Source organism: Erinaceus europaeus, chromosome 9, assembly GCF_950295315.1.
Source record: "Erinaceus europaeus chromosome 9, mEriEur2.1, whole genome shotgun sequence".
Lineage (NCBI taxonomy): Eukaryota > Metazoa > Chordata > Mammalia > Eulipotyphla > Erinaceidae > Erinaceus > Erinaceus europaeus.
In genome coordinates, this window is record NC_080170.1 from 105,787,589 (window position 1) to 105,814,310 (window position 26,722).

Genomic DNA, 26,722 nt, shown 5'->3' on the forward strand with positions numbered 1-26,722 from the left:
CTACTGAAGTTATTGAGAAGTTCTAAATGATCAAATCATAATTGAAATTATTACTTACTTTATACATCCATGTGACATGAGCCCAGTAATTGCATGCAGGTTCCCATGTATTTCTCATTTCCAAGGTGATTACTAAATGAAATGGATATGAATTAGTAGTTAATATTATTTAAATAGTTGAAAATTTAAAACTAGGGATTCCAGGAGGTTGTTCAGTGGTTAGAGCACTGAATTATCAATTAGAAGATTCCACTTTTACTGATGTCCTCTCCCTCTATCTCTCCCCCACCCTCTCTCTCACCCTCTCTCTCATTCTACCTCTCTTTCTCACAAAATAAATATATAAACTTTTACAAAAATAGAAAAAAATTAAATCACACTAAAATAAAATAATTCTGCTCCTGAAAAATTTGGTTATGTTGAATCCTGATACTTCTTTTTTTAAAAAAAATTTATATTTATTTATTTTCCCTTTGTTGCCCTTGTTTTTCAATGTTGTTGTAGTTATTATTATTGTTGTTGTTATTGATGTCATCGTTGTTGTACAGGACAGAGAGAAATGTAGAGAGGAGTGGAAGACAGAGAGGGGGATAGAAAGATAGACACCTGCAGACCGGCTTCACCACCTGTGAAGTGACTTCCCTGCAGGTGAGGAGCCAGGGGCTCGAACCAGGATCCTTACACCGGTCCTTGCGTTTAACCCACTGTGCTACCGCCCAACTCCCAATCCTGATACTTCTTATATGTCTTTCTTTTTAAATATTTATTTATAAAAAGGAAACACTTACAGAGCCATAGGATAAGAAGGGTACAACTCCACACAATTCCCACCACCAGAACTCCTTATTCCATCCTACCCCCTGATAGCTTTCCTATTCTTTATTCCTCTAGGAGTATGGATCCAGGGTCATTATGGGGTGCAGAAGGTGGACGGTCTGGCTTCTGTAATTGTTTCCCAACCAAACATGGGCTTTGAAAGGTTGATCCATACTCCCAGCCTGTTTCTCTCTTTCCTTAGTCTGGTGAGTTGGGGCTCTGGGGATTCAGGGCTCCAGGACACATTGGTGGGGTCGTCTGCCCAGGGAGGCCCGGTTGGCATCATGGTAGCATCTGGAACCTGGTGGCTGAAAAAGAGTTAACATATAAAGCCAAACAAATTGTTGACTAATCATGAACCTAAAGGCTGGAATATTATAGATGAAAATTTAGGGTCTTCATTTTGCAGATAGCTAATACGCCTATTTTAGTTATATTCCAAAGGGCCCATGACTATACTATGCCTCTCTTTTAAACAGAACTAAGGACAGAAGTAAATGTGTACACACACTTACCAGCTTTTCATATATTTGCTGGTGTGTTACTGTCTTTCTTTTGCATTGCACTTTTTATCTCCTACAGTTCATAACTAATGTTGGCAGTAACAAGAAGTATTAGTATAACATTGTTGGATTGTATTCTCTGAAATCATATTATCTCTGGGGTAAAACAAAACATCTGTTTCAAAAGTCATGTAGCTTTCCGGATTTGAGGTCTATTGTTTGTTCAAAAGCTGGGTTAAGCATAATGCAGGATTCCACTTGTTTTGGTTCATTTGGGTAGCTATAGCAAAAATACAGTAGCTTCCATATGGGTAGTTTATGCAAAGTAGAATTGGTTTTTTTCCAGTGGAGCTTTTTAATAACATCCATAGAGAGTAGTTGTCTTATGTGCCATTTATATCTACATTAAAAAACTGAAGACACTTCTATGTCCATATAATTTGAATATGTAGAGTGTTTGTATATGTGTGTGCATGCATTTAATTTAAATGTAATATTAACATAATGATCTGAATCTGATATTACTATTTCTTGTATCAAACTCAGGGTAATCACTTTTATTAAAAGGTAGAATTACACAGAACTTTACTTATTAATGTGTATTTCCATCATGCTTAAAATAGTTCAAGACCCCTCTGAAGCATATTTTCTATATTAAACATTCAGTTTCATAACAATATATCATAAAATTGCCTCTGGGAACACATTCTAAAATGTCTCCATGTGTCTTATTTTGTGAATCCAACAAACTGTCAATACTCTTCAAATACTGTTCATTCATTTATTGTTATGGTTGATCAGCTTAGTTTTATTAATCATGACTTTAAGTACATGATATTTCATATAGGCAAGAAACGCAAGATCCCTGCCCCGGAGGGCTTCACAGTGACATGCCCCTGATCTTTGACTTGATATCTGTGCTTCTGGACTCCTCTATTTTGAAGACCTTTGACTTCTCTAGAAAATTACATTTGACTTAACTTGAGTGTGCAGTTTTCATGTCACTAATGATGAAACATTGCATGGTGTCTTCCAGGGGACAAGAATGGTCTTCATTCTGATTGTGGCCACATAAAAATGTCAGCTTCATCCACTAACCAGGACATTTTAGGAGAACAAGCAATGTTTTGGGGTGTTTTGTTTGCTTCCAGAGCTTTGCTATGGGTTTGTGTATACATGGTTCTATTGTTTCAAGCAAACCTTCTCTCTCTCTCTTTCTCTCTCTCTCTCCCTCTCTCTCTCTTTTCGTTGTACAGTCAAGGAGAGATTGAGAGAGAAGGAATGATATCACAATACCACTTTATAACTCATGAAGCTTTCCTTTTGTGTGGTCTTACGGGGGGGGGGGGGGGGGGGGGGGGAGGGGGGGTGTTAGCTGGTGGCTCAAACCTAGGTTCTCTCACGTGATAGTGTGCCCTCTAGTGGTTGAACTATCTCCAGGCTCCCAAATAAGCAGTGCTCTATTTTCTTTATGCTTTCTTTGTGTGAGAGGTTTGATGTGGCAAATGCCCAGTGAGATGGATGGAGGGGTAAATTTACTATATGAATAATAAAAATGTATGTGTAGGTAGATGTAGAAAGGAAGAATAATAAGTAATTTGCTAAAGGATGTAGTAACAGCTCAGATTCCATCCATCCCTTCATCAGTTTCTTTACTGTTACATATTACGTAAAATTATATAGATTGATATACATATATGAGATGATTTATTGAGGAAAATAAACATGGCCATTTTTCAGTCTCTCTTCTTTTAGCCTGCCATTCAGATTACATGTATTCAGGATATAAGTGCATTCATTTGCTCACTGAATTCTCCTTAAGCAGTGGTGGTTTTAAAAGATGATTTACAGGCTAATAAATACTCCAAAAATGAGTTTTAGTTGTGTGTTTAATTTAATCTTTAAAGCCAAAGAAGCACAAAGGAGTTAATTAAAGAAATTATTTAAGTGTCAATGAGGTTCTGTAGCATTTAATACTTATATTTAAGGCAGTACCTGTTATGAAATTCCCTTGTCGAAGAGATCCTGATGTAAGGTTGGTGGTCCACCTTTTTAAAAAATATGTATTTATTTATTTCTTCATTCCCTTTTGTTGCCCTTGCTGTTTTTTATTTGTTTTGTTGTTGTAGTTATTATTGTTGTCATCACTGTTGGATAGGACAGAGTCAAACAGAGACAGGAGGGGAAGATGGGGTGGGGGGAGAAAGATAGACAACTGCAGATATGCTTCACTGCTTGTGAAGCTATACCCCTGCAGGTGGGGAGCCAGGGCTGGAATCAGAATCCTTACTCCTGGCCCTTGCACTTTGAGACACCTGCGCTTCTTCTAGCGTTTGCCCTTCTTCCATAGCCAGTCAACAGCATCAGGTTGAGCCTGATGTAAAGTTTCGAGACCTCCTTTGAATTCCCGCTGCACTACTGTCCTACTCCCAGTGGCCCGCCTTTTAACTCACTTATATTCTAAACATGCCGCATCAGTTGTTTTCCAAACAGCACACTACTTGGTGAAGAAAAATTTCATTAACATCACAAAGCATTCTGTATTTTGATGTCATTTCTGTAGTTAAGATAATTATAGGGGGAGTCGGGCAGTAGGGCAGTGGGTTAAGTGCAGGTGGTGCAAAGCGTAAGGACCCGCGTAAGGATCCCGGTTTGAGCCCCTGGCTCCCCATCTGCAGGGGAGTCACTTCACAGGCAGTGAAGCAGGTCGCAGGCGTCTTTCTCTTTCCCTCTCTGTCTTCCCCTCCTCTCTCCATTACTCTCTATCCTACCTAACAATGACGACACCAATAACAACAACAATAATAATACAACAGCAATAAAAAGACGACAAGGACAACAAAAGGGAAAATAAATAAATTAAAAAATTTTTTTAAAATAAGATAATTAAAATTTTTTATGGTATGCAATAAACCAATAAAAGAAATCCTCATTTCTCTAAATAACCTCCTCCCTTTTATGCTTGTATTGGTGATTTGATATTGATTCACAAGATTGTAAGATAATAGAGATATGATTCCTTACAGTTCCCACCACCAGAGTTCCGTGTACCCTCCCCTCCATTAGAAACTTAATAATGATTAAATCACTAATAAAAATCTAAAAGAAAGAAGCAAAAAGATTAAGCTGTTTGCTCAGGCTCCCAATAAAGTAACAGCAATTTTGAATTAAGATGCAAAACCCTAGAATTTAGTGAGTTAATGCTGCCTTAACTTGCCCTTCTAGATATATACTTATCCAGCAGCTCCCTCAGATTGAAAACTCTGAAGAGGAAATCAGAGGCTGGCATTTTACAGATACTGCCAGTATGATTCTGTGTAAATCTTATGCACATTATATGGCTGGAGGAGAACTGGTTAGCTGTTTGTCACACTTTAATTGCACAGATTATGCAACAGGGGGCTCTCTAACAAAGGCAAAAATTATTGAGGCAATTATTGAGGCCTGATTTTGCTTCAGAAGCAGAATAAGTCTTGCTTATAATTTTCGAGGAAGTAGAAGCAAGATGCTGTGCTACTACAGCAGTTAGGATTATAAATTTATGGGGATGTCAGCATTGAGGACAATTTTTTCATGTCTGCAAGGCATTAATATAATGATGTGAAAACAGATGATTAGTATTCTGTCTGACAAAAGCAACAACACTCCAATTCCTTATGCCAATGTATTAAGAGAAAGAACTGGCCCATCAGCTTGGACTCCTTGGTGAATTTCTATGTTGAACATTAAAGAAGACAGAGTAATATTAGTTTAATGGATGAGAGGAAATTGTTAGATTCGGAAAGAACTATAGAAACAACACAATAAGTGAAGAGGACATTCCTTTGGAAGTTGACAGATTTAATCTTTGTTTTACTTTAATCACTTGTGAGCAAAAACCCTGGCTACTTGAATTTTCTCCTCTTTCAGAGTTTGCATCTGTGTGTTATATAATAATCTCGGTCAGCTAGAAAAAACACTGACTGGGCAGGGTATGTACCTTATTATGTGTGCAGCCCAGGCTCAAGCACTGCTATTATATGGGGGATATCATGGCATGGTGGGAAACCCCAGTGTTGTAGTGTCTCTTCTCTGTGTGTCTGTCTCTATCTTAGTGAAAAAGTCATTGAGGTGCAGTGAAAGTATGCATCTGTGAGGATGAGGAAACATATACGTGCATACATACACACATGCACTCAAGATTACTATGGCTATTTAATGATCAAAAACCACAAATTGTACCATGTACTAAGATAGTTTTTTTTTTAAATCTGTTTTTTATTATCCTTATTTATTTATTGGATAGAGATAACCATAAATTGAGAGGGAAGGGGGAGACAGAGGGAGAGAGACAAAGAGACACCCACAGCCCTGCTTCACCATTCCTGAAGCTTTCCCCCTGCAGGTAGGGACAGGGGCTCGAACCTGGGTCCTTGCATACTGTAACATGTGTGCTCAACCAGCTCTGCCACAACCTGGCCCCTAAGATAGTTTTTTCAATCCAGTTTCTCAGTTGATAAGCACCCTTAGTTGTTTTGTAGGAAATGAAATGAATGTTGCCTTTAGATACAAGGCAGTTTGTCGGGGCTAGCAATGCAAGAGAGAGATGAGCCAAGAACCAAGCTGGTGGTGGTGAGGCCATTCAAATCTTTATTCATCCGAGTGCTCCAGAGTCAGATGGTAGCACACCAGGTTAAGCCACGTGGTGCAAACTGCAAGGGCCAGTGTCAATCTCCTGGTCTGTGCTAGCTCCTCGAGGCCTGAAAACAGAAGCCCCCTAGTCGGAAAGGGAAGTGGCTTGACAATACCATACATGGTTAGGCAGAGAAAGGTTAAAGGGGGCGGGGAAAGATAGGGACTTCCTTAGCAACTGTTGCTGGGGCTTAACTGGTAGGATTAATAATACTCTGTGGGGGAATAGGGAGGAGACCTTAAATCATTTGTTAGACAAAGCAGAATATTGATATGTAGATAATAAAAAGGCAGGCCATTGCATCAAGGAATGCAGGGAGAAGCAGGAGGGCTGGCTTAATGTTTGAAAAATGCTGGGCCCCTGGAGGCAGAAAAATGCAGGATTTCTGGAGACAGGGAGGGCCTGACAGGGAGGGCCTGACGGGGAAGCAAAAAACTGAGTCCATGCTTCTTCCAGGCTCAATCTCACAAGAGGGAGTCTGACAGGAAGATTTGTTTCCTCAGTTCCCCATTTTCCAATGGGAAAAGCCTCAACATGTTCAACCTGGTTCTCACAGTATTCCCAGCAGCAGTTCTTAGAGTAAACTTCCACTAGAGGATGTAGGATAATAATAACTATTTCATATTTAATTATTTTGAAAAATAATTTCACATTTTGCAGATAAGTAATTGAATTCACAGAATTTTCTGTGATCATGCAACTTCTTCAAATTGCTTTATATTGGCACAATGGTTGCTTTCCAAATTAAAAGAGAATAAAAATTGTCAAGCAAGAAATGGGATGGGTGCCTTTAAAATTTCTAACTTGATGATTGCGACAAATGAAGATTCATTATCTAATTTCTTTTCATTGTACTTTGGAACATTTTGTTGACATATCATTCAGTAAGAATTTTTCTCAGTTTATAGTGAGTTTTCTCAGATTGGTTTCTTTTTCCCTCACTGTTGTGATTTTTTTTCCTCTAAGAAATAAAGTCAAATATAATTTATCAAAAACTGTGAATGGGAGAGTGGAGACAGCGTAATGGTTATGCAAAAGACTTTAGTGTCTTGGTGCTGGGGTCCCAGGTTCAATCTCTGGCATCATCATAAGTCAGAGCTGAGCAGTACTCTGGTAAACACAAAACAAACAAACATAAAATGACCTGACCAAACTGTGAATGTGTAGATAGATTTAAATATTTCATTATGTCTACTATAAAGGGAGTCTCCAGATCTCTCTGTGATTACTTATAATACATATGGTAATCTTATAGCAGTGACTGTAACTTTGTCAAAGTACCCGCTTTTCACATTTTCCAGTATGAACCGCCAAATTTCTGCCTTCAGATCTATGCGGGGAACTGCCGTAGACCTCTTAGCATTATTCTTGGCTCTCTGAATCATCCTTTAAAATTTCTTTCTTTCTTAAAAAAACAAAAACCATTTTATTCATTAACTTAATTTTAGGTTAGAGACAGAGAAATTGAGAGGGAGGGACCAGGCAGTGACATACACCTGTTTAAATGCTCACATTACAGTGCACAAGGACCCGGGTTCAAGTGCCTGGTCCCCACATGCAGGGGAAAGTTTCAGGAGTAGTGAAGCAGGGCTCACAGTTGTCTCTCTGTCTTCCTCTCTATCTCCCCTCCTCTCTCAGTTTCTCTCTGTCTCTATCTAATAACTAAATAAATACATACATAAAATTTAAAAAAAAAAATTTAGAGGGGAAAGGGGAGCTATGTGGAGAGAAATATCCTGCAGGTGGAGATTTGGGACCTGAAGCCCAGTCCTTGCACATCGTAAGAGGTGGACTCTACAAGGTGCACCACTCCCTTTGGTTTTCTGTTCACCCTTAAATGCATTATCTCTGGTTGACTTTTAAAGCCTCTTTTCTCAGTATGGATCTTTTCTACTGGAGCCCCTAAGGGTCAATGGACATCCTCCACACACTATACAGTGGATTGTGACTAATTCCTTTATAATTATTATTTTATATGTTAATGACATTTATTTTATAATTTGTTTTCTTTTAAAAATTTATTTACAAAATGGAAATATTGACAAGACCATAGGATAAAAGGGGTATAATTCTACATAATCCCACCACCAGAATTCCATAGCCAATCCCCTCCCTTCATAACTTTCCTATTCTTTATATATATATATATTTTTTTTCCCTTTTGTTGCCCTTGTTTTTCATTGTTGTTGTAGTTACTGATGTTGTCGTTGTTGGATAGGACGGAGAGAAATGAAGAGAGGAGGGGAAGATAGACAGGGGTAGAGAAAGACTGACACCTACAGACCTGCTTCACCACCTGTGAAGCGACTCCCCTGCAGTTGGGGAGCCGTGAACTTGAACCGGGATCCTTATACTGGTCCTTGCACTTCCTGCCACATGAGTTTAACCCACTGTGCTACGCCCGACTCCTGAACTTTCCTATTCTTTATCCCTCTGAGATTATGGACCCAGGATCATTGCGGGGTATAGAAGGTGGAAGGTCTCGCTTCTGTAATTGCTTCCCCACTGAACATGGGTGTTGGCAGGTCAATATATACCCCCAGCCTAGTGTGGCAGAGCTCTTGAGTGCAGAAGGTGGAAGGTCTGGCTTCTATAATTGCTTCTCTGCTGAACATGGGCATATAATTATTATTTTTTTACTGTGGTCTTCTCAAAGGAGTTTTGTATACTTTTATTTATTTTTTTATTAGAGCACTGCTCAGTTCTACTTTATGGTGATTCTGGTAACTGAACCTGGGACTTTGGAGCCTCAGGCATGAGAGCCTCTTTGCATAACTATTATGTTGTCTACCTTTACAAGCTTTGTTTACTTATGTGTTAATAAGTTTGTTTTCTTTTCCCTTTTCCAGAACTCTACAACTTAAAGAAGCATTATTATCTTAATCAACAAAAACAACAAAACTTCCTGGGTTTTGTCTGGGCTTTAAACAGACAGGAGACTTATTGCATCACGGGTTATTTAGGTAAAGCAAAGTAGGCAAAAGGGCAAAGATCATCAGTTATTCGTGAATGGTGGAGAGCCCTGAGTCTTTTAAGCTAGATAGCAGCACTCAGCTACACACGTTTTGTGTGTGTGTGTGTGTGTGTGTGTGTGTGTGTGTGTGTGTGTGTGTGTGTGTGTGTTTGTGTGTTTCTGTTTTCTTTTCTGGGGAATTACTGTTTTACATTCAACAGGAAATACAATAGTTTGTACATGCATAACATTTCCCAGTTTTCCATATAACAATACAGCCCCCACTGGGTCCCCTCATCCTTTTTGGACCACCCATTTAGGTCTTTGGTGAAGCAGTATGGCAGGTCCCAGGGAGAAAGAGAGCAGGCTGCAGGGGCAGAGAATCTGCAGGAACAGAGTGTACGCAGGAACCAAGAGCAGGAACTGAGAGCAGGAGCAGCACATAGCAGGAACAGACTAGTTACCAGTGCGTGGCTACACATATTCAAGTCCCAGGGAAAGCAGCAGGGTAGATCTGAGAAGAGCAGACATTGAGAGCAGTGCAGAACAGAGAGCTTTTTCCGTTAGACACTCCCTTAAAAAACTTGCTATCCACCCACAAGGGATTGCGGGTTTGTGTAAGTCCATAGTGTGCAACCTGGGCTGACTTCAGCCATATGCTGATTATGCAAAAGTCCCAACACATTATCACTTGATTTATTTTTTTTAATTTTTAACTGTTCGTTAAGAAACAATGCATGGGCTATAGAGACAGCATAATGGCCATACAAACAACTTTCTTGCCTGAGATTCTAAGTCTCCAGGTTCAATTCCCAGCACCATCATAAATCAGAACTAAGTTGTGCTCCAATAAACCCTAACTCATTAGTTATTCCAGTTTATTTTATTTTATTTTATTTTTTATTCTTTGTGCCTGCAGGGTTCAATTCCCAGCACCATCATAAATCAGAACTAAGTTGTGCTCCAATAAACCCTAACTCATTAGTTACTCCAGTTTATTTTATTTTATTTTATTTTTTATTTTCTGTGCCTGCACAAGGAATTCACTGTTCCTGGAGACTATTTTTTCCCTTTTGTTGCTCTTGTTGTTTATCATTGTTGTTGATATTATTATTGTTGTTATTATTGCTATTGTTGTTGCTGGATAGGACAGAGAAGAATCGAGAGAGGAGGGGAAGACAGAGAAGGGAAGAGAAAGAGATGTCTGCAGACCTGCTTCACTGTTTGTGAAGTGACTCTTCTGCAAGGTGGGGAACCTGGGCTCAAACCGGGATCCTCATGCTGGTCCTTGCTTCTTGCCATGTACGCTTAACTCGTTGTGCTACCTCCCACCCACCCCTAGTTAATTTTTTTACACAGATTAATATCATAAAAAATGTCTATCTCTGGGCAATAGTCCCTCCCCCCCTCCCTTCCTTTCTCCCTTCCTTTTTGTCATTGCTGGGGTTTCACTCCCTCTAGTCAACTTTTTCAGATAGAGAGAAGCAGAGGGAGAAAGACCATAGTTCTTCTCTTCCCAGCAGCACTTCAGTGCTCCCCAGTAGTACATGGGAGCTAGAAGCTGGGTCTCACTTGTGGCAGAGCAGGTGCCCTCCCACGTGGGCTGTTTCAACAACATTTAGCTACCTCTTTTCAATGAGAACTTTTCAGACAGACATCAAGTTCCTCAGTTTATCTTTTTCTGATTCTGGTTATTTGACTAGTTCTTTAAATGAGGCATGATCAGCAGGGTACAAATGAGTGGATGCCTGCCACTTAAACTCAGAATCAATCAATCGGATTAACTTACAGCTCATCTTGACATTTCTTGAAATAAATACCTTAACATTTTTTTTAGAAACACGTAACTGGGTCTCTTATAACTTTATATTTTTATACATCTTAAAATGGTCATGAAAAGATCTTTGGAGCTGAAATTTGTAGAACTAAATTTGAATTCTTGACCTGACTAACCCATACTTTAGATAATTAACCTTTATGATTTTCATTTTTGTTATAGTAATGTGTGGATAACAATGTTGACTTATGAAGTTTTGGGGAGAGTGAAGCGAAATAACATGCATAGCACCTGTAATAGTACTGTGACATGTACATTACAAGTGCCTAATAAGTCTTACTTTCTCATTTCTTTCCACCCCATTCTTTTTTTTTTCTCAGGTACTTTCAACCTGTACTTTTAAGTCTGACACTTGAGTTGCTGTTTGTGTATGGTTTTCATTCAAAGGCCTGAGATTTGTCTGAACTTATATAAGTTCTTAGTAAGGAAAACCAAGTGACTCATTGTCTGAAAACCAACTGTGATTTCCCCATCATTTGCAATGCTGGAGAAAATCTTTGGTAAGAACTAATTCATGCAAGAGATGCACTTGGGGGATTCTTGCTAATTATATCTGATATTTCATTGTGCCACAGTTTATGTGCTCTGACCTAAGCATTGACATAAAGCTTTTCCATTAATTATAGGCATCGTAAGAGAGACTGGGTAGGAACATCTACGACTTCATTGAAGGCCATTGTACAACAAAGGGAATTACAACATGGAGAATACTTTATGACTGACATCTAAAGAACATGATAGGGTTCACTCTCTGGAGCCCTAAAATCTAGACCAGTATCCCAGGAGGCATTAGGAGATTCTGTAATGTTTCTGGCCTGTATATGTTTGTATAGGACTTATTAGCTTCACAAGCAGAACAAGCTTAAGTATGAATGGATTATTCAAAATCCAAGCAATTACGGGGAAGACATGTTCTTGTCTTTGCATTTGGAAGGCCCAGGTCTCCTGGTTTTTATTGTTGTTATTACCTGAACTTTATCTCTGTAATTCAACTTTTATAGAGTGAGACTGAGATAGATTGACAGAGGAAGCGAGGGAAAGATGCAAAAGCAGCACTTCAAAGCTCTCCCCGCCCCACCCGCCGCAGGACCACACTCAAACCTGGGTCTTGATCCTGGCAGACTAGGAGCCTTACCTGCTGAGCTATTGTACCAGCCCCCAGGTTTCTTCTTCTTCTTCTTCTTCTTCTTCTTTCTTTTCTTTTTTATCTGATAGTTGCAACTATAACTTTTCCTCAATTTAGGGCATACTTCCCCTCATCACACCCTTAAATTATATATTTCCCTATGATTTACCAGAATAGCATTTTCAGAAAATAGTTCAACATCTATTCTTGAGATGCAAAGGGGACAAGGGAAACACATACCCAGGTTAAGGAAATGCATTTTCTACTATATTTATCATTATATATATACTGTTTTCTTATTATAGCTGCTACTTAAATAGTGATATCAGAGACTAAAGTAACACTAGAGGCAGGCTGGGTGGTGGTACACCTGGTTGAGTGCACGTTTTACAATGTACAAGGACCCAGGTTCATGTCCCTGGACCCCACCTGCAGGGGGAAAGCTTTGCGAGTGGTGAAGTAGTGCTGCGAGTGTCTGTTTCTCTCCCTCTTTATCTTCCCCTTCCCTCTTGATTTCTGGCTGTCACTATCCAATAAATAAATAAATTTAAAAAACTTAAAAAGAAAATAAATTAAAGATGATAAATAAAGATGATTCCTGTGCCAAAACAAGTGCATAATTCAGGTGAATTTTTTAGGGAATGAAGACATTTTACCTCGTTTAAGATATGACATTAGATCAGTGACAGAAATTAGAGGATTACAATGATGGGGAATCCACTGGGGCGAGTTCTCTAACCTCCTCGATGCAGCTAGAAAAGGAAATAAACAAATATCTACCTTGTAGTTCAGCTAAAGTGATGTAAATACTATTTTTGTAAAGGGAATGGCAACATGTAAACATGTACTATAAACTTCTCAAATTATTATTTTGATTTCATGTCCTCATATTTTTCTTAAGTAGTTCAGCTTGAGTTAGCGAACTCAAGAAGAGAGTTTTTGTGTTGAGAGTTTTTGAGGCTACACTCTTAGAGCTAAAGAGTAACTTAATGTGGTCAACAGTGGGAAAATAAACACTTTTAACTCTGATCCAGAGCAAATGAAAATTGCAGTGGGAGGATATTTGGGAGAATTGCGTTCTCCTTTCTTACAGCAATGAATGAGCATTACAGAGACATGAGCATTGCATGAGACACATGCAACCCTGGAAGACAAGCTCTAAAGGTTGATGAGTGAAGTGGCATTTTACATGTAATGTTTTCATTTTTTCCTATATGTGGCAGGAGACACACTGAAGTCATCACACCTGGATTAAACTCACAAAATTTTCACTCATCTAATGTGTGATGTGAGGAAATTATTTATTGAGGTCCTTCCATGGTTGTTGAGGGACTCAGAGACATAATACATGGGAAGATGATTTCTAAGTAGCAAAAACTATATATTTGTAAATGATAATTGCATTATGTTTTTACATAGTTACAATTACTAATAGTATCATATTTTTATTGACATATGGTATATTTGCCATATGAAATTTGCTATATAAAGTGAATTTACTGTATAGAGGCATCTACAAATTATTAGAAAGTGATTGCTTACATTGCTTTTTCCAATGTATTTTAAGCTGAAGTTCTGGCAGAGAAAAGCAAAGGAAAGTATAGCTATAGCACAGGATACAATTCATGATGAAAAGGTCTGATTTTACCCATCAGGTGTGCTGTGTTAGAGTCCAATGAGCCCCTGTTCTCCAAGTTTTGAGTTAGGATCCTGATCTCAGCAAGATGATGTATGAGCAAAACTGATTCCTTTGTGTGTTCCCAATGGATAAGGACATTTACAATATTCTACAAATGACAATGTTATTTGTCATTACAATGCCAAGGTTAGTCATTCACTTCAAGTGATCTACCTTTGTTAAATGAATGTCCAGGAATGAATAATGATGTATATGAATCACAAGGTAGGTTTTCCTGCTTGGGAAAGTGGATTTTCTTAGCAAGGATTCAATATAAATGGACATTTTAAGAACAACATGCCTATTCTAATACTTTACATTATTATCATATCATCTTTGAATCTTGCAGCAGCTCAGTGACGCTGGTATTGTGTCATTATCATTGATCTGTTTTGCTGATGTGGTTTAGCACTATTGAATAATTTGTCAAGTTATCTTCATTTAGTTGGTGATTAAGACAATAATCCAATATGATTATGATGAGCTGAACTGTGAACTGGCTGGGGGCAGGGAAAATATAAGAGTTTGTAGCATTCCCCTTGATAACTAAAACAAAGTTTTGCATACAGTCTGTACTGAATACAAAGTTTCAAAGGGTACATTGACTCTGATAGATTAAATGAGGAGTTGAAATCTTGGCATATGAATAAGAGAAAGTCAATTAAGTGCTATGATTTTTCTTTTTAAAATACTTACATGATTAAGACTAACTGGAAGACAGAAATTTAAATATAACTATATAATTACCCTCTCCATGTGTATCTGGAAACTTTTTCCAAAGTAATTAAAACTATTTCCATCCATGACAGCTTTAGAATTGTACAAGAAAATTCTCAAGTTGTTCAAATAAAGCATAACAAAACAAAGGATTTGATGGCTTACTAAGTGGAGTGCAAATGCTACCATAACACAAGCACCCGGGTTCAACCCCAAAGTCTCAGCCTGTAGGGGGAAACTTCATGAGTGGTGGGGCAGTGGTACAAATGTCTCTCTTCTATTTCTCCATCTCTGTACCTCTTTTTGTCTTACCCTCTATCCAAAACAAAACAGAACAAAAAAATAGTCACCAGGAAACGGTAGGGTCATGTAAGCACCAAGCACCAGCCATAACCCTGGTGGGGAAAAAAAAAAAATAATAATAAAATAAAAATCAGGGATTTGTCGACCTTGAGATATTGCCTTAAAAAAGAAAACTTATTCTTTTACGTAAATCAGCTAAAAGCATATTCACTCTCATTCCTAACTCCCAAATGCAAAGATACTGAAATGCCCTACTAATGGTGAAGGAGGACTTTAGGAAGTTTAGTGACTCAGGTAGGAAAGCTGTATTCCGAATATCTAAAAATACAATTAACTGAAGTACTGCTTCTGAGCTCAACAGCCATTGTACTTAGGTCCTAGAGGACTTATTTTCCCTCTATATTTACCTTTATCCCTCCCTCCCTCACTGGGGAAATGGAGTAAGTGAAGCAGTTGATGATGACTAAAAAGGCTGAACAGCTAAAGAGCACTCTGAGGAGTGCAAGAGAATAGGCAAAGTCTAGGGACTGGGTCATGGCACACTTGGTTGAGCGCACATGTTACTGTGTGCAAGGACCCGAGTTCAAGCCCCATATGGTGGCAAAACAAAGAAAACTAAAATCAACCAAGCAAAAGGCCAAAAAAAAAAAAAAATCCTATCAAGCTTTGACACCCTAAGATGTTAAAAAACAAACAAAGAAAACTCAAATTCTTAGATTCTACTCTTGGAGATTTCTGCTTCATCTTCAGAAAAAAGTCATGAAGAATCTTGAGTTTTCAAAAGTTTTAAAAGTGTATCATGCATTAAAAAAAAAGAATAAATATCATCATCATCTCTTTCACTCATTTGGCATTTTCCAGCTTTCAGAATGCTTGCACATACATATTCAGTTCTGTGAGGTAGATGGCGATGATTATCCCCATTTTGAGCATAAGAAGGACTATAAGTTTAGCAGTGATTTCTTCAAGGCCTCACTATACACCCACTCTTGGACATTTCTCTAGATTCTTCACCTTAGGTGACCCTAATTTCATATTGGGCACTGAAATGCAAAAAGAGCCCCCCACATTCAGCCAGTATTATCTGTCCCTGTTTTCTTCAAGAGTATGATAATTCTTTTGGGAGTCAAGGCAAGAAAGCACTTGTGAAAGGTGATCATTTCCTTAGCTGATTATGTTACCAGTTGATTTTTTTCTGCCATGTTCATGCTTATTTTTTGTCTTCATCAATAGTGAAATAGTCAGGACTTAATTGTTTTTGTCCAAAACTGAGCTAATCAAAACACACCAGTGGTAACTGTAAAAGTTTCAAAAGAAAGATTGAAAACTGTGTTTGCAGCATGAGGCATTTTACAGTTTAAAGACTGTCATGGGGAACCTTGAAACAAACAGGCTTGCAGAAAAATTAGAAATTTGAGATGCCGCACTTAGGGGAAAGACATAATTCCCTTTCCTCCATCCTTACACTCCTGAAAATGTATTTGGCTTCAAACTTCACTTTTGGAGTAAAGGTGTGTGTATCCTTTTCACTTGTTTTATATTGTCTTGTATTGTCAGAGTCCTCAGTGTCCCTCTCCAGCCACATGGAAGTATTGTGGGTGAAATGTGCTCCCTACTGAGGGTTGGGATTTCCCTGCTCTTAGGGCAGAGCATATTGCCTATTTCCTTAATCCACCTCCCAATCATCTGCTCCATAAGTCTCAGTCTGTCTGTGGTTTACCCAGAGGCAGCACAAAATCCACGTGGGGCATAGAAGGGCTGCTTCATATAGACATGCATTCCTCATTGCCTAATTGCATTTCTGCTAGGTTCACAGTTTTATGTTCACATCTATTGGATTCCTGAAGCCTCTCTGGGTGTTACATGCATTTTCAATAGCTTCCTGGGTCTGCATTTTCTTTGCTGTTCTTCTTCTAGCATTTGCCCTTCTTCCGTAGCCAGTCAACAGCGTCAGGTTGAGCCTGATGTAAAGTTTAGAGACCTCCTTTGAATCTGGAGAGGTGGCAGTCGTTGACTATGTTCTTTGTTGTGTCTTAGGGTATCTCAAACATCCACTTGTGTCTGCTTGACAGTCATGTATTTTATCTTTTGGCACTATGCTTGGAGAGATATTGTCAGAATAACTAGTAGGCATTTCCAGGCCTTTGCATAAATAACGGTTATTACTCACTTTGTGTTTCCAAAACCTTTCATTTTTATACGGGTGACATTATCTCCTTGGCTGAATTTTCTGTGACAACTAGCTAGCAGGTCAAGCACTCTAGGAGACCTTACTGCATTCCAAAACTGGGTTTTAACTGCACTGGCTCACCAATCACTTACAGCCCCTCTATTCTCTTCCTGGTGCAAGGTGTACATTTAGTTCTTCATTTTTGGGACTGAACTTGCTTTGTACCTTTCCAGACAGAACCAAAAAGCCTGGGCTTTTGATGCAAGGCTCACTCCTCATTTTTAGGGACTGAGCTTACTTTGCAGTTTTCTAGACAGAACCAAGAAACCTGGGTTCCAAGAATGAGGAAGCACTTTTTCCTGTTCCAAAATCAGCTGTTGGTGAAACCCAACCCAAGAGCCCAAAGTCATTGTTACTTTCTCCAGTGTCCACTACCTTTCTCCGTAAACATACTATTCTATTACTTGTTAGAGAGAGGTTGGACAGCATCCTCTCAGTCCCAGGCACCTTAAACCCTTTCTCTGGGTACCTGGGATCCTTTAACCGACCTGTGGTTGTTTTCTTTTGGGGGGAGGGCCAGGACAGAACCGACCTAAAGCTGCAGTTCCCTCGATCTGCCTCTGAGAATTTCTCATCCAAACCTCAATCACGTAGGATTGCGTAGAGAGGAGAAAAGGAGAGAGACAGAAGACAGAGAAGGGGGAGAAGGGTGACTGACGGGGAGGGAGAGAGAAAGGAGTCTGGGAGCCCAGGGCTCGAGCGGGCAGGAGGACCCCCGCGCTCTGCGCCCAGAGAGCCCGGCCCCCAGCCCGGCCCCACCTGGGAGCCCCAGGGCTGTGGGACAGGTAGGCGAGCAGTGAGGAAGGGACTCGGGCGGCTGCCGGTTCTCGGTCCAGCCCGCCGTCTGGGTGATTGTCATCCTTTCCTGGAGTTTTCTGCGGAGCTAGCGCTCCAGCCAAGCCAGTTGGAATCTGGCGGCGGCGGCGTCCAGGAGCCAGTGCGGCTCTGCGCGACCAGAAGCTCACCCCATGAATAGGACTCCGCCCTGAGCGCCCCCTTCGGGGTCTGGGAAGGCAGCAGCGCGGCGGCAAGGGACGCCCCCACTAGCCCAGGACTCTAAGTGGCCACCCGCGCAGCAAGTTGGGGGGAGTTGTCTGCAGCCCGCACCTGCTTCCCGGCCCCGAGCCTCCCGTCTGCACCGGGTCCCCGGGCCCGGGTGGCGCCCTCTGCCGCCCCCCGCAGTCGGCTCGGGCGGCCAGTCTGCGCCCAGCTTGGCAGACCATGGTGGGCAGCTCCGGCGTGGAGCCGCAGCCACCTCGAGCCCGAGTCGCCCGCAGCCGGCGCCCCGCCCCTGCCGAACCGACCCGCGGGGGTTCGCAGCGCTCCGGTCACCTCCATCCCCCGGCGGGATGGGCCCCTCAGGACTGAGCGATCGGCCTGGGGTCCTCCGGGTAACCCCCATCTGATCTGCCGCCTGTGAGCCGCTCACTGCCGGGCCGCGGGAGCCTGGGGGGGGTGGGGGACCCGGGCAGCCAGGATGACCTGATCTGGAGCCCGCCGGGGCGCCCCTTCTTTGCTTCGCTCCCTCTGAGCCTTTGCGGAGACCAGCTTCGGGCGGCGGCGGCGGCCCTGGACGGACCATGGCCCGGAGCCTCAGTTAGAGGCGTGTGGGCGCCGAACTGGAGAGGATACCTTCGGCATCGCTGCCTTTTGAGGGGGCTTAAACTACTGAGTCATTCCAGATTTAGGATTCCCTAAATAATATCACCAACTGTGCCCGGCTCCTGCCAGAAAGCAAGAGGAAAGAGAAACAGCACCTGCTCCGGGGACCCCGCGCACCCCTCCCCCCTTACTGCGCGCTCGCCGCTGGCGGGTTTTTCCCAGAGGGGTGCCTGGCCCTCGAGGATCACCCTCCTTAACTCCCTCCCTTCTTCCCTCCCCCATCTCTCCCCTCATCCCTTTTTCCCTCCCCACCCCCCTCCCCGCGCCTCCGGCTCTCTTTGCAGCGCTGCTGGCGGGGGATCGCGCTCGCCACAGCTGGAGACAGCTGCACCGCCTGGCGCCCCAACCCCGACTCTGGCTAACCGCTCCCACTTCGCGCCTCTCGGAATCCCAGAAGTCCGGGTGGCGGGCTCCCCCCAGCCCTTCCAACCCTCCCCCCCCCAACCGCGGCCGCCGGTGCGATGCATTCCATAGACCTCACTCTGCCAGGACTGACCTCCTAAGCTCCAGAACTACGGGCTACAGGGAGTTAAATTGCTGCCTTCCTTTCTTCGCTCTTGCGGTTGGTAGCTTGTTTTTTCTAAAGGAACGTTTTATTCACTTTTTAGTATTTTCTACTGGGGTGGGGCACGTTACCCACCTCGGTCAAGACGCTGCTTTATAAAGGTTTTGTTTTTTTTAATGTATGTGTAGATATACTTTGGACACCTTACAACGCTTGCGCCTCTCCATCAGGGACACGGCTTGTTGTTTTGGACATCCTTCTTCCTCTTCCACTTGGTACTCCTGAACGCAGTGTGACCAAACTCCTCACTGCCCCCTAGGACGCGGATTGCCTTGGAGTGCTAGAGTCTAGTTGGTTGGAAGGCCTGGGACCGCCCCGCCCCCACCGGCCAGAGGTTGGGGAAGTTTACATCTGGGTTTTCACACATTTTTGTCGCCACTGCCCAGACTCAGACTAACCTTGTGGGCGCCGGGTTTTCTGTACTGCAGCCTCCTCAAATATTAGCACTGCCTCCCAGCGCCTGCCCTGTCCCTCCTGGCCGCAGAGGTCCTGCCCTCGCTCCAGCGGAGAAAGATCCCGAGGGCGCCGTGGAGCCTGGGGCCTGGGGCCCGCGCTGAGCAGCTATGGCTGCTGCAATAGCCAGCTCCCTGATCCGGCAGAAGAGACAGGCAAGGGAGTCCAACAGCGACCGGGTGTCGGCCTCCAAGCGCCGCTCCAGCCCCAGCAAAGACGGGCGCTCTCTGTGTGAGAGGCACGTTCTTGGGGTATTCAGCAAAGTGCGCTTCTGCAGCGGCCGCAAGAGGCCAGTGAGGCGGAGACCAGGTCAGTAGAAGCCCGGACAGTGGGCTCCCCAGAGATTGACACTCTTCCCTTCTCTTCAGCAAAGCACCTGGGGCACCAAGAGAAGAGAACCAGGAAGCTCCTTTTCCATTCTGGGTCTCTTCCTCCTCTAATTTCCAAATATCCCTAAGTTACCCTCTATCGGTTAATAAGTTCTTGTCGCATATTCAGGAAAACATACTTTGATGAATTTACAACTTTGATTAGTATAAGTTTTATATAGGTAGATGCTTCTGATCACAAGTAGCCTGGAGAGTCCTTGAACACCTCATTCCTTCATTCCTTTCTTTCTTTCTTCCTTTCTTTCTTTCTTTCTCTTCCCCAACCAACTCTCTGTCAGTCCATCTGTCCATACATACACACATACATACACACATAGTGTTCTTATATTACCTATTGAGAACTTGAGTATGAATAATTTCTCCTATCTTCTCTGTAGCATTTACTATAGTTTTTGACACATAACAGACACCTTGTAGATACTTAGATGAACATTTTCTCCACCCCCCCCCAAAGTTTCTCCATCTGTCAGATACTGGGATTGTTTTCTCACCTCCCCATTTTCCCACTTTATTTTACAGAGTTCCTTTCCTTTTTCCTTTTACTGTTTTCCTTATTTCCAAGCTCTCTGCACATTCACTTCCCATCCTATTGTTTCTATCCTTTGCACTCACACTTACTTTTGAGACTTTAAACAAACTTAATATAATATCTGCAGTGTAGTCCCAAGGAGTGTAAAGACAACTACAGGAGGGGCCAGGTGGTGGCACATCTGGTTAAGCGCACATGCCCGGACCGGACCTGGGTTCAAGCCCGCAGTCCCCACCTGCAGGGGGAAGGAAAGCTTTTAAGGTTGGTGCAGCAGGTCTGCAGGTGTCTCTTTGTTGCTTTCCTTGTCTATCTCCCACTTCCCTCCTGGGAAGTGGCTGTCTGTCAAATAAACAAAGATAATACAAATTTTTAAAAAAGAAAGAAAACTTAAGAGGTTTCAGAGAGTTTCTTAGCAAGACTTTTATGAAGTGGATTCACTTCCTTAAAGTCAAGTGGTTGGTCTTGGTGTGTTGCTTTGCTCACAGTGACTAGTTTCAGTTCAAGTCAGGATGGTGTCCCAGTCTGAGTGAGTGAAAAGCAAAATTGCTGATATTTGCACTTCCACTAGTCTTTCTAGATTTTCTGGGCATGGACTCCGGGTAATTTATAATCTGCACATCATCTATTCTTACTCTGAGGAAATCCTATGGGTGGAAAAAAAAAAAAAAAAGGCTTCCTCGTGATGAGTTGGCTGTTTCAGGTATTTGCAACTGAGACCGTAATGTTTTCCTGAGTTCCAGGAATGAGACATGTGGTCTGGAGTCACTGGTGAAAAAAAAAAAAAACACTTAGGAAGTCTGGACAAGTGGAACTAAGAATTAGCTTAGAAATTGGGATTAAGCCCTGTGAAGAAGCCACCTCACTTCCCACTGGATTTGAATGATATTATTCACTTCATAGGGAGCTCAGTTTGCTACACTGTGATGTTTGTAAAGTAATAAATGTGAGGCAGTAGATACCAAAGTCTGTAATTTTACATCCAGTTAATACAGCCCCTTACTTCCATCAAATTCATGCAATCTAGAAATATTTAGTAGTGAACACAGCAAATGACTCATATTGGGAGTATTGTATTGTTGTGAAGGGGTCATTTGTAGGCCATTTGTAAGGAGTTTCAAGACTGGATTCAGTTTAGCTCATAACTCAGTCACTCATGTTTTTGAACTGTGGTTGGTATACATTTATGAGGTTTTGAATCAATCCCACTTACATTCTCAGTTAAGAACAATTCAGAATTTGAGGGAATTGAGAGGTTATTGTTTTCTTTAGTGTGCTTCATTTGCTCATATTTTCCATCTACCTAGCATACATCTTGGCAGAGAGGGCTCTGATTAACAACTTCCTTTATGATGCATCATAGTAACAATCTGCCAGAGATACCACCGGACCTGTTAAAACATGCCCAGTATAGAGGTGACATGTAAATGTGTCTATACACCATGAATCTTAGACTGTCCTGAGGTTTATCTAGGAAGAGTAGAAGTGTTGGGTGGTGAACATCTTTATGGGAAGAAGATGATGTGCTATTATGGTTATTAACAATGCCAAACAACTAGTCTGAGGATTTGCTGTCAGCAGCCATGATTCACATAGCATAGCATAGGCCTATTTATAGAGAGATAGCACCTTCCACATCTCAATCTAGAGATGCTTCATTTGTTAAGTTGGGAGGAAGTTGCTAAATATCAAAAAGAAAGACTATGTAAGGAAAACTGCTTTATAAGTACTTTATAAGATATTCACTTAATATTTAAGTTATTCTTGAAATCACTAGTCCTTCTAAGCTGCATCCTTGTGGACTCCAAACTGAATCACAAATGGCAAAGTGATGAAATGAAATGACTTTTCTGATAGAATTTACATTCCTGAGATAAGTTTCATTGATCAAACATTCAGATGAATGAGGCTGAGACAGTGAAACTATATCAGGTGTGGATATGAAAGTCTATGGCTTGATCTTTTCTGGGTAGATATAGAATGTCAGTTTCTTGTGGGGTCTTCCCATTTAGTGATTTGTATAATGTTGAAACTTTACAAACCCATTGGAGATATGGAAATTACATGCTAACAGTCTCTGATTTAACTATGCTATTGCAGAATGAAAACATAGTAACTGGCACTGCAGAACTTTTTACTGTGTAGATCCAGAGCTATGGTTCATAGAGAGAACCTTTGCAAGTTGGTGGTTTATGCAGGGTTATACAGATAGACTGGGGCAAAAATAAAATGAGAACTAGGGCTGGTTGAGTTTTATTATTGTGGTCTACACATTACAACATTGCAAAAAAAAGTGGTGTCTCATGTCAAAGGGTAGAACTAATTTTGTGTGTTATATTTATGCCATTAAATATTGTTAATGTTGTCATCTGTTAACTAGAATAGACATGGAGTAGAAAAATGGTGGAAGGTAGTAGTATTATCTAAAACAGGCAACTAGAGTTCTAAAATAACAATTTTACAGCAAATGCACAATATAAAGGCAAATCCTAGAGTGAAATTAAAAAAATCAGGACAAGAATAATTAACCCATTAGGTACTGTATGGGCTGTAGCTCTTTGAAAATAAAATGTTGGAGACCTTGAATTGGCAAGTTGATTGAGATAACTGAAAACCTTTCATAAGAAAACCTTTAGCACATTTATTTGTATACGTTCTAATAAAGAAAGGAAAGATTTTTATTTGGATCATTATATCTGCAATACCTGTATGAGCTAGGTCTTCTGGAATATTTGCTTACATGTTAATGTTACTTAATTTATTATATCTTTATATAATAAATATGTTTATTATATATTTATTATATTACTGTCTAGTCATTATATCCATGAGGATCACATGGCTTATTCATCTCTGACATTTACTTTGTTTCTGCATACAAATGCTACAAAACAATATAGAAATGACTGATTACAAAATTATTTAGGTTTTGACTCAGAAGTTAGAGATAATAAATAGCATTTACCATCAAGAAAAGCAAAATGTTAATAGAATCTTTGAGTGTTGGAGTGTCCATGAACCTTGGAGGTCAGTCAGTATCACACTTTCATTTTTCATATGAAAGTCTTTCTGAAAAGTACAGAGCAGCTACATAAGCCAACAACTATGTAGTTTAAGTGACTATATATATATATATATATATATATATATAATATTTATTTATTACCTTTTGTTGCCTTTGTTTTATTGTTGTTGGATAGGACAGAGAGAAATGGAGAGAGGAGGGGAAGACAGAGAGGGAGAGAGAAAGACAGACAACTGCAGACCTGCTTCACTGCTTGTGAAGTGACCCTCCTGCAGGTGGAGAGCTGGGGGCTCGAACCGGGCTCCTTATACCAGTCCTTGAGCTTTGCACCACCTGTGCTACCGCCTGACTCCCAAGTGACTGTATATTTTTATTGTATTTTCTGTGTAAATGACTTCCTATTCTCAATTTGAAATAAAAACTACCAGTAATCAGGAATAATTTCTCATCTGGAAGACACTAGTTAAATAGTTTCATAAGTTAATTATTTGGTGTCATATGCCCCACTTAAAATAATATAGTATTCTTACACTGAAGAGATAAAGGGTTATAATTTTACTAAACAGTATTATTTTTTATTTGTCTTATTTTTCAAGTTCATCTGCTGTTATAAATTTGTTTGCACAAAACATTTCAATATTCTTCTAACTTGATATATATACATGTATATATATGTATATATATACATATATATACATACATACACTGGCACAGTGATTTAGCATATTTACTGGTAAGCTTACCTTTTAACATAGATGAAGAAAACCGACAATAGAAATAATGTTTAATTGTGTGATCTATGGAATCTGTAAGTTTAAATAATTTTAATCAGCATGTAGCTGATGCTTTGCATTTGTAGCAGTTATTTTTATTATATTTTGTTTTAGGAATTTGACTTGTTTGACCTACAGAATAAACCTAATTAAACAATATCTGGCTTAATGTATATTAAAACAATAACAAACTTTAGAAACCTGCCCTAAGGTTTAAACTGATACTAAGCATATATTTTAATCCTATTTTTCTACAGTATGAATTATTATCAACAAACTTTCCATTGTAAGAACCTATTAACAGGAGTTGGGTGCTAGTACAGCGGGTTAAGCGCAGGTGGCACCAAGCACAAGGATCGAAGTAAGGATCCTGGTTCAAGCCCCCTGCCCCCCACCTGCAGGGAAATTGCTTCACAGGCAGTGAAGCATGTCTGCAGGTGTCTATCTTTCTCTCCCCCCCTCTCTGTCTTTCCCTTCTCTCTCCATTTCTCTCTGTCCTATCCAACAAGTATGACATCAACAGCAACAATAATATCTACAGCAATAAAACAACACATGCAACAAAAGGGAATAAATAAATATTAAAAAAATTTTTAAACGAACCTGTTAACATAGCAGCTACTGTGATCTCTTGTTTTATTTCTTCACACAGAGATCTCAACAAGACACACTTCAGGAATGAGTCTTTAAAGATTTAATGAAGTTGGTTTTCTTCAATAGAATTAGAAAATCGATTTGCAGGAAATGAAGCAGTCTCTGTATTTGAAGAAATAAAAAGGAATATCTTGGAAGTTGATTAGAAAACAAAGTTTTGTCTCATAAATTATATTAAATAAAATTACTGAGCTTGCTAGGAGAGTAACACCACATTGATTTTATCCTTGGCAAGAACAATACTTATGCATCGAAATGATAACATGGATTTAGTTTTGCAATGTGCTAATAGTGATTTATTTTCTTGTCTTTTCCATGAGTGCTTCATCATAATGTATCTTTGCTATTGACTCTTCCTCATGAAACTATTATGAACTTTATGGGGATATCCAAGGCAAGTCAGAGATATAGGGGTTTTGACTTGTCCATCACACCACAGAGGTTTTATTTCTGTACAATGAAAAGACACCTGTAGAGTTTTCATTATGAGGTCACCTTCTAAGCATCTATAAGTAGGAGGAGGTTTTGGGGAATACTATCTATAATTTTATGTGAATACTAACTTTTAGTAATAATCAACTTTGCAAAATTTACAGTTTCTTCACTCTTTTGATCTTTCTTTTTGTGTGTGTGTGTCTGTGTGTCTGTGACTTTTTAATTATTATTTATTCACTTTTGTTGCCTTTTTATTGTTGTAGTAGTTGTTGTTGGGTAGGACAGAGAGAAATGGAGAGAGGAGGGGGAAATAGAGAGGGGGAGAGAAATACAGACACCTGAAGACCTGCTTCACCCCTGCAGGTGGGAAGCTAGAGGCTTGAACCAGGATCCTTACACTGGTCCTTGCGCTTTGCGCCATGTGCACTTATCCCACTGCACTACCACCCGATTCCCTCTTTTGCTCTTTCTTCTTCCCTCTTCTTCTTTTTATTAGAACATTGCTCAGCTCTGACTTATGTGTGTGCCATAGACTAACCTGGGACCTCTGGTACCTTAGGGATTAGAATCTGTTGCCTAACCTGCTGTACTATTTTCCTGGTCACCTTTTATTCTTTATAGCAATCTGTTGACACATTCCCATCTTAAACATGGCAAAATTAAGCATCAGAGTGACAGAGAGAGTTGTGGAGATTTCATGGAGACAGAAAAGTGGCTGAGCTTTTACAGGGTCCAGATCTCCAACTGCAGATTATTATGTGCTATTATCTTCTAACCACATTAAGGTAAGGAGACCAAATTTAAATCACCAAAATTGTTCTGAAGCTGGGAAACTCTTGTGGAGGGGAATCTGATGAAAAGTTCAAGGAGGGGTCTAGGCAGTGGCACACCTGGTTGAATGCACACTTTACTATGTCCGAGGACCCAGGTTTGAGCCCCAACTCCCCATGAGCTTCATGTGTGTTGAAGCAGGTACTGCAGGCCTATCATCCATTCGTCTATCTGTCTGTCTGACTATCTATCTATCTATCCATCCATCTATCTACCTATTTACCCCTCTTTATTTTTGTCTGTCCTATCAAATAAAGTCCCCTTTTGATAAAAATTCAGTGAAGGATAGAGTATGATGACAAAACTTGATTTGCTGTGTGTGATCTGGAGCCTGCGTGGAGGGTCTCTAGAGATAAGAAGTAGTAAGATGGGTAGCCTTATGGAAGTTTGCAGGCCAGTGTGGCTATGTCATCATATGTGGAGCCAGGGCTCCTGTCTGGGACATCCCTGTCTGCATGACAGGAACCTCAGAGACATCAAGGGATGTTGCTTTGGGCACCCAAGGGCCTTTTGGGAGACTTGAGTCCACAGGGGCTAACTTCCTTGACTGTAAACATAAACCATCACTTCAGAT

At 40.7% G+C, this 26,722-nt stretch overlaps 1 protein-coding gene across 7 annotated transcripts in view; it reads left to right on the forward strand.

Moving 5' to 3' along the window:
* FGF12 (fibroblast growth factor 12) overlaps positions 1–26,722 on the forward strand; it is a 562,336-nt gene that overhangs the window by 292,629 nt on the left and 242,985 nt on the right. Inside the window, exon 1 of one of the 7 annotated variants that reach the window (XM_007517401.3) lies at positions 18,785–19,824. The exons of 5 other annotated variants lie outside the window; for them this stretch is intronic. In XM_007517401.3, the coding sequence (XP_007517463.1) occupies positions 19,626–19,824 (199 nt within the window). In that variant the 5' untranslated portion in view covers positions 18,785–19,625. Of the gene's footprint in view, positions 1–18,784; positions 19,825–26,722 lie in introns of those variants that run through there. One more of the 7 variants, XM_060198499.1, reaches the window with a different exon arrangement.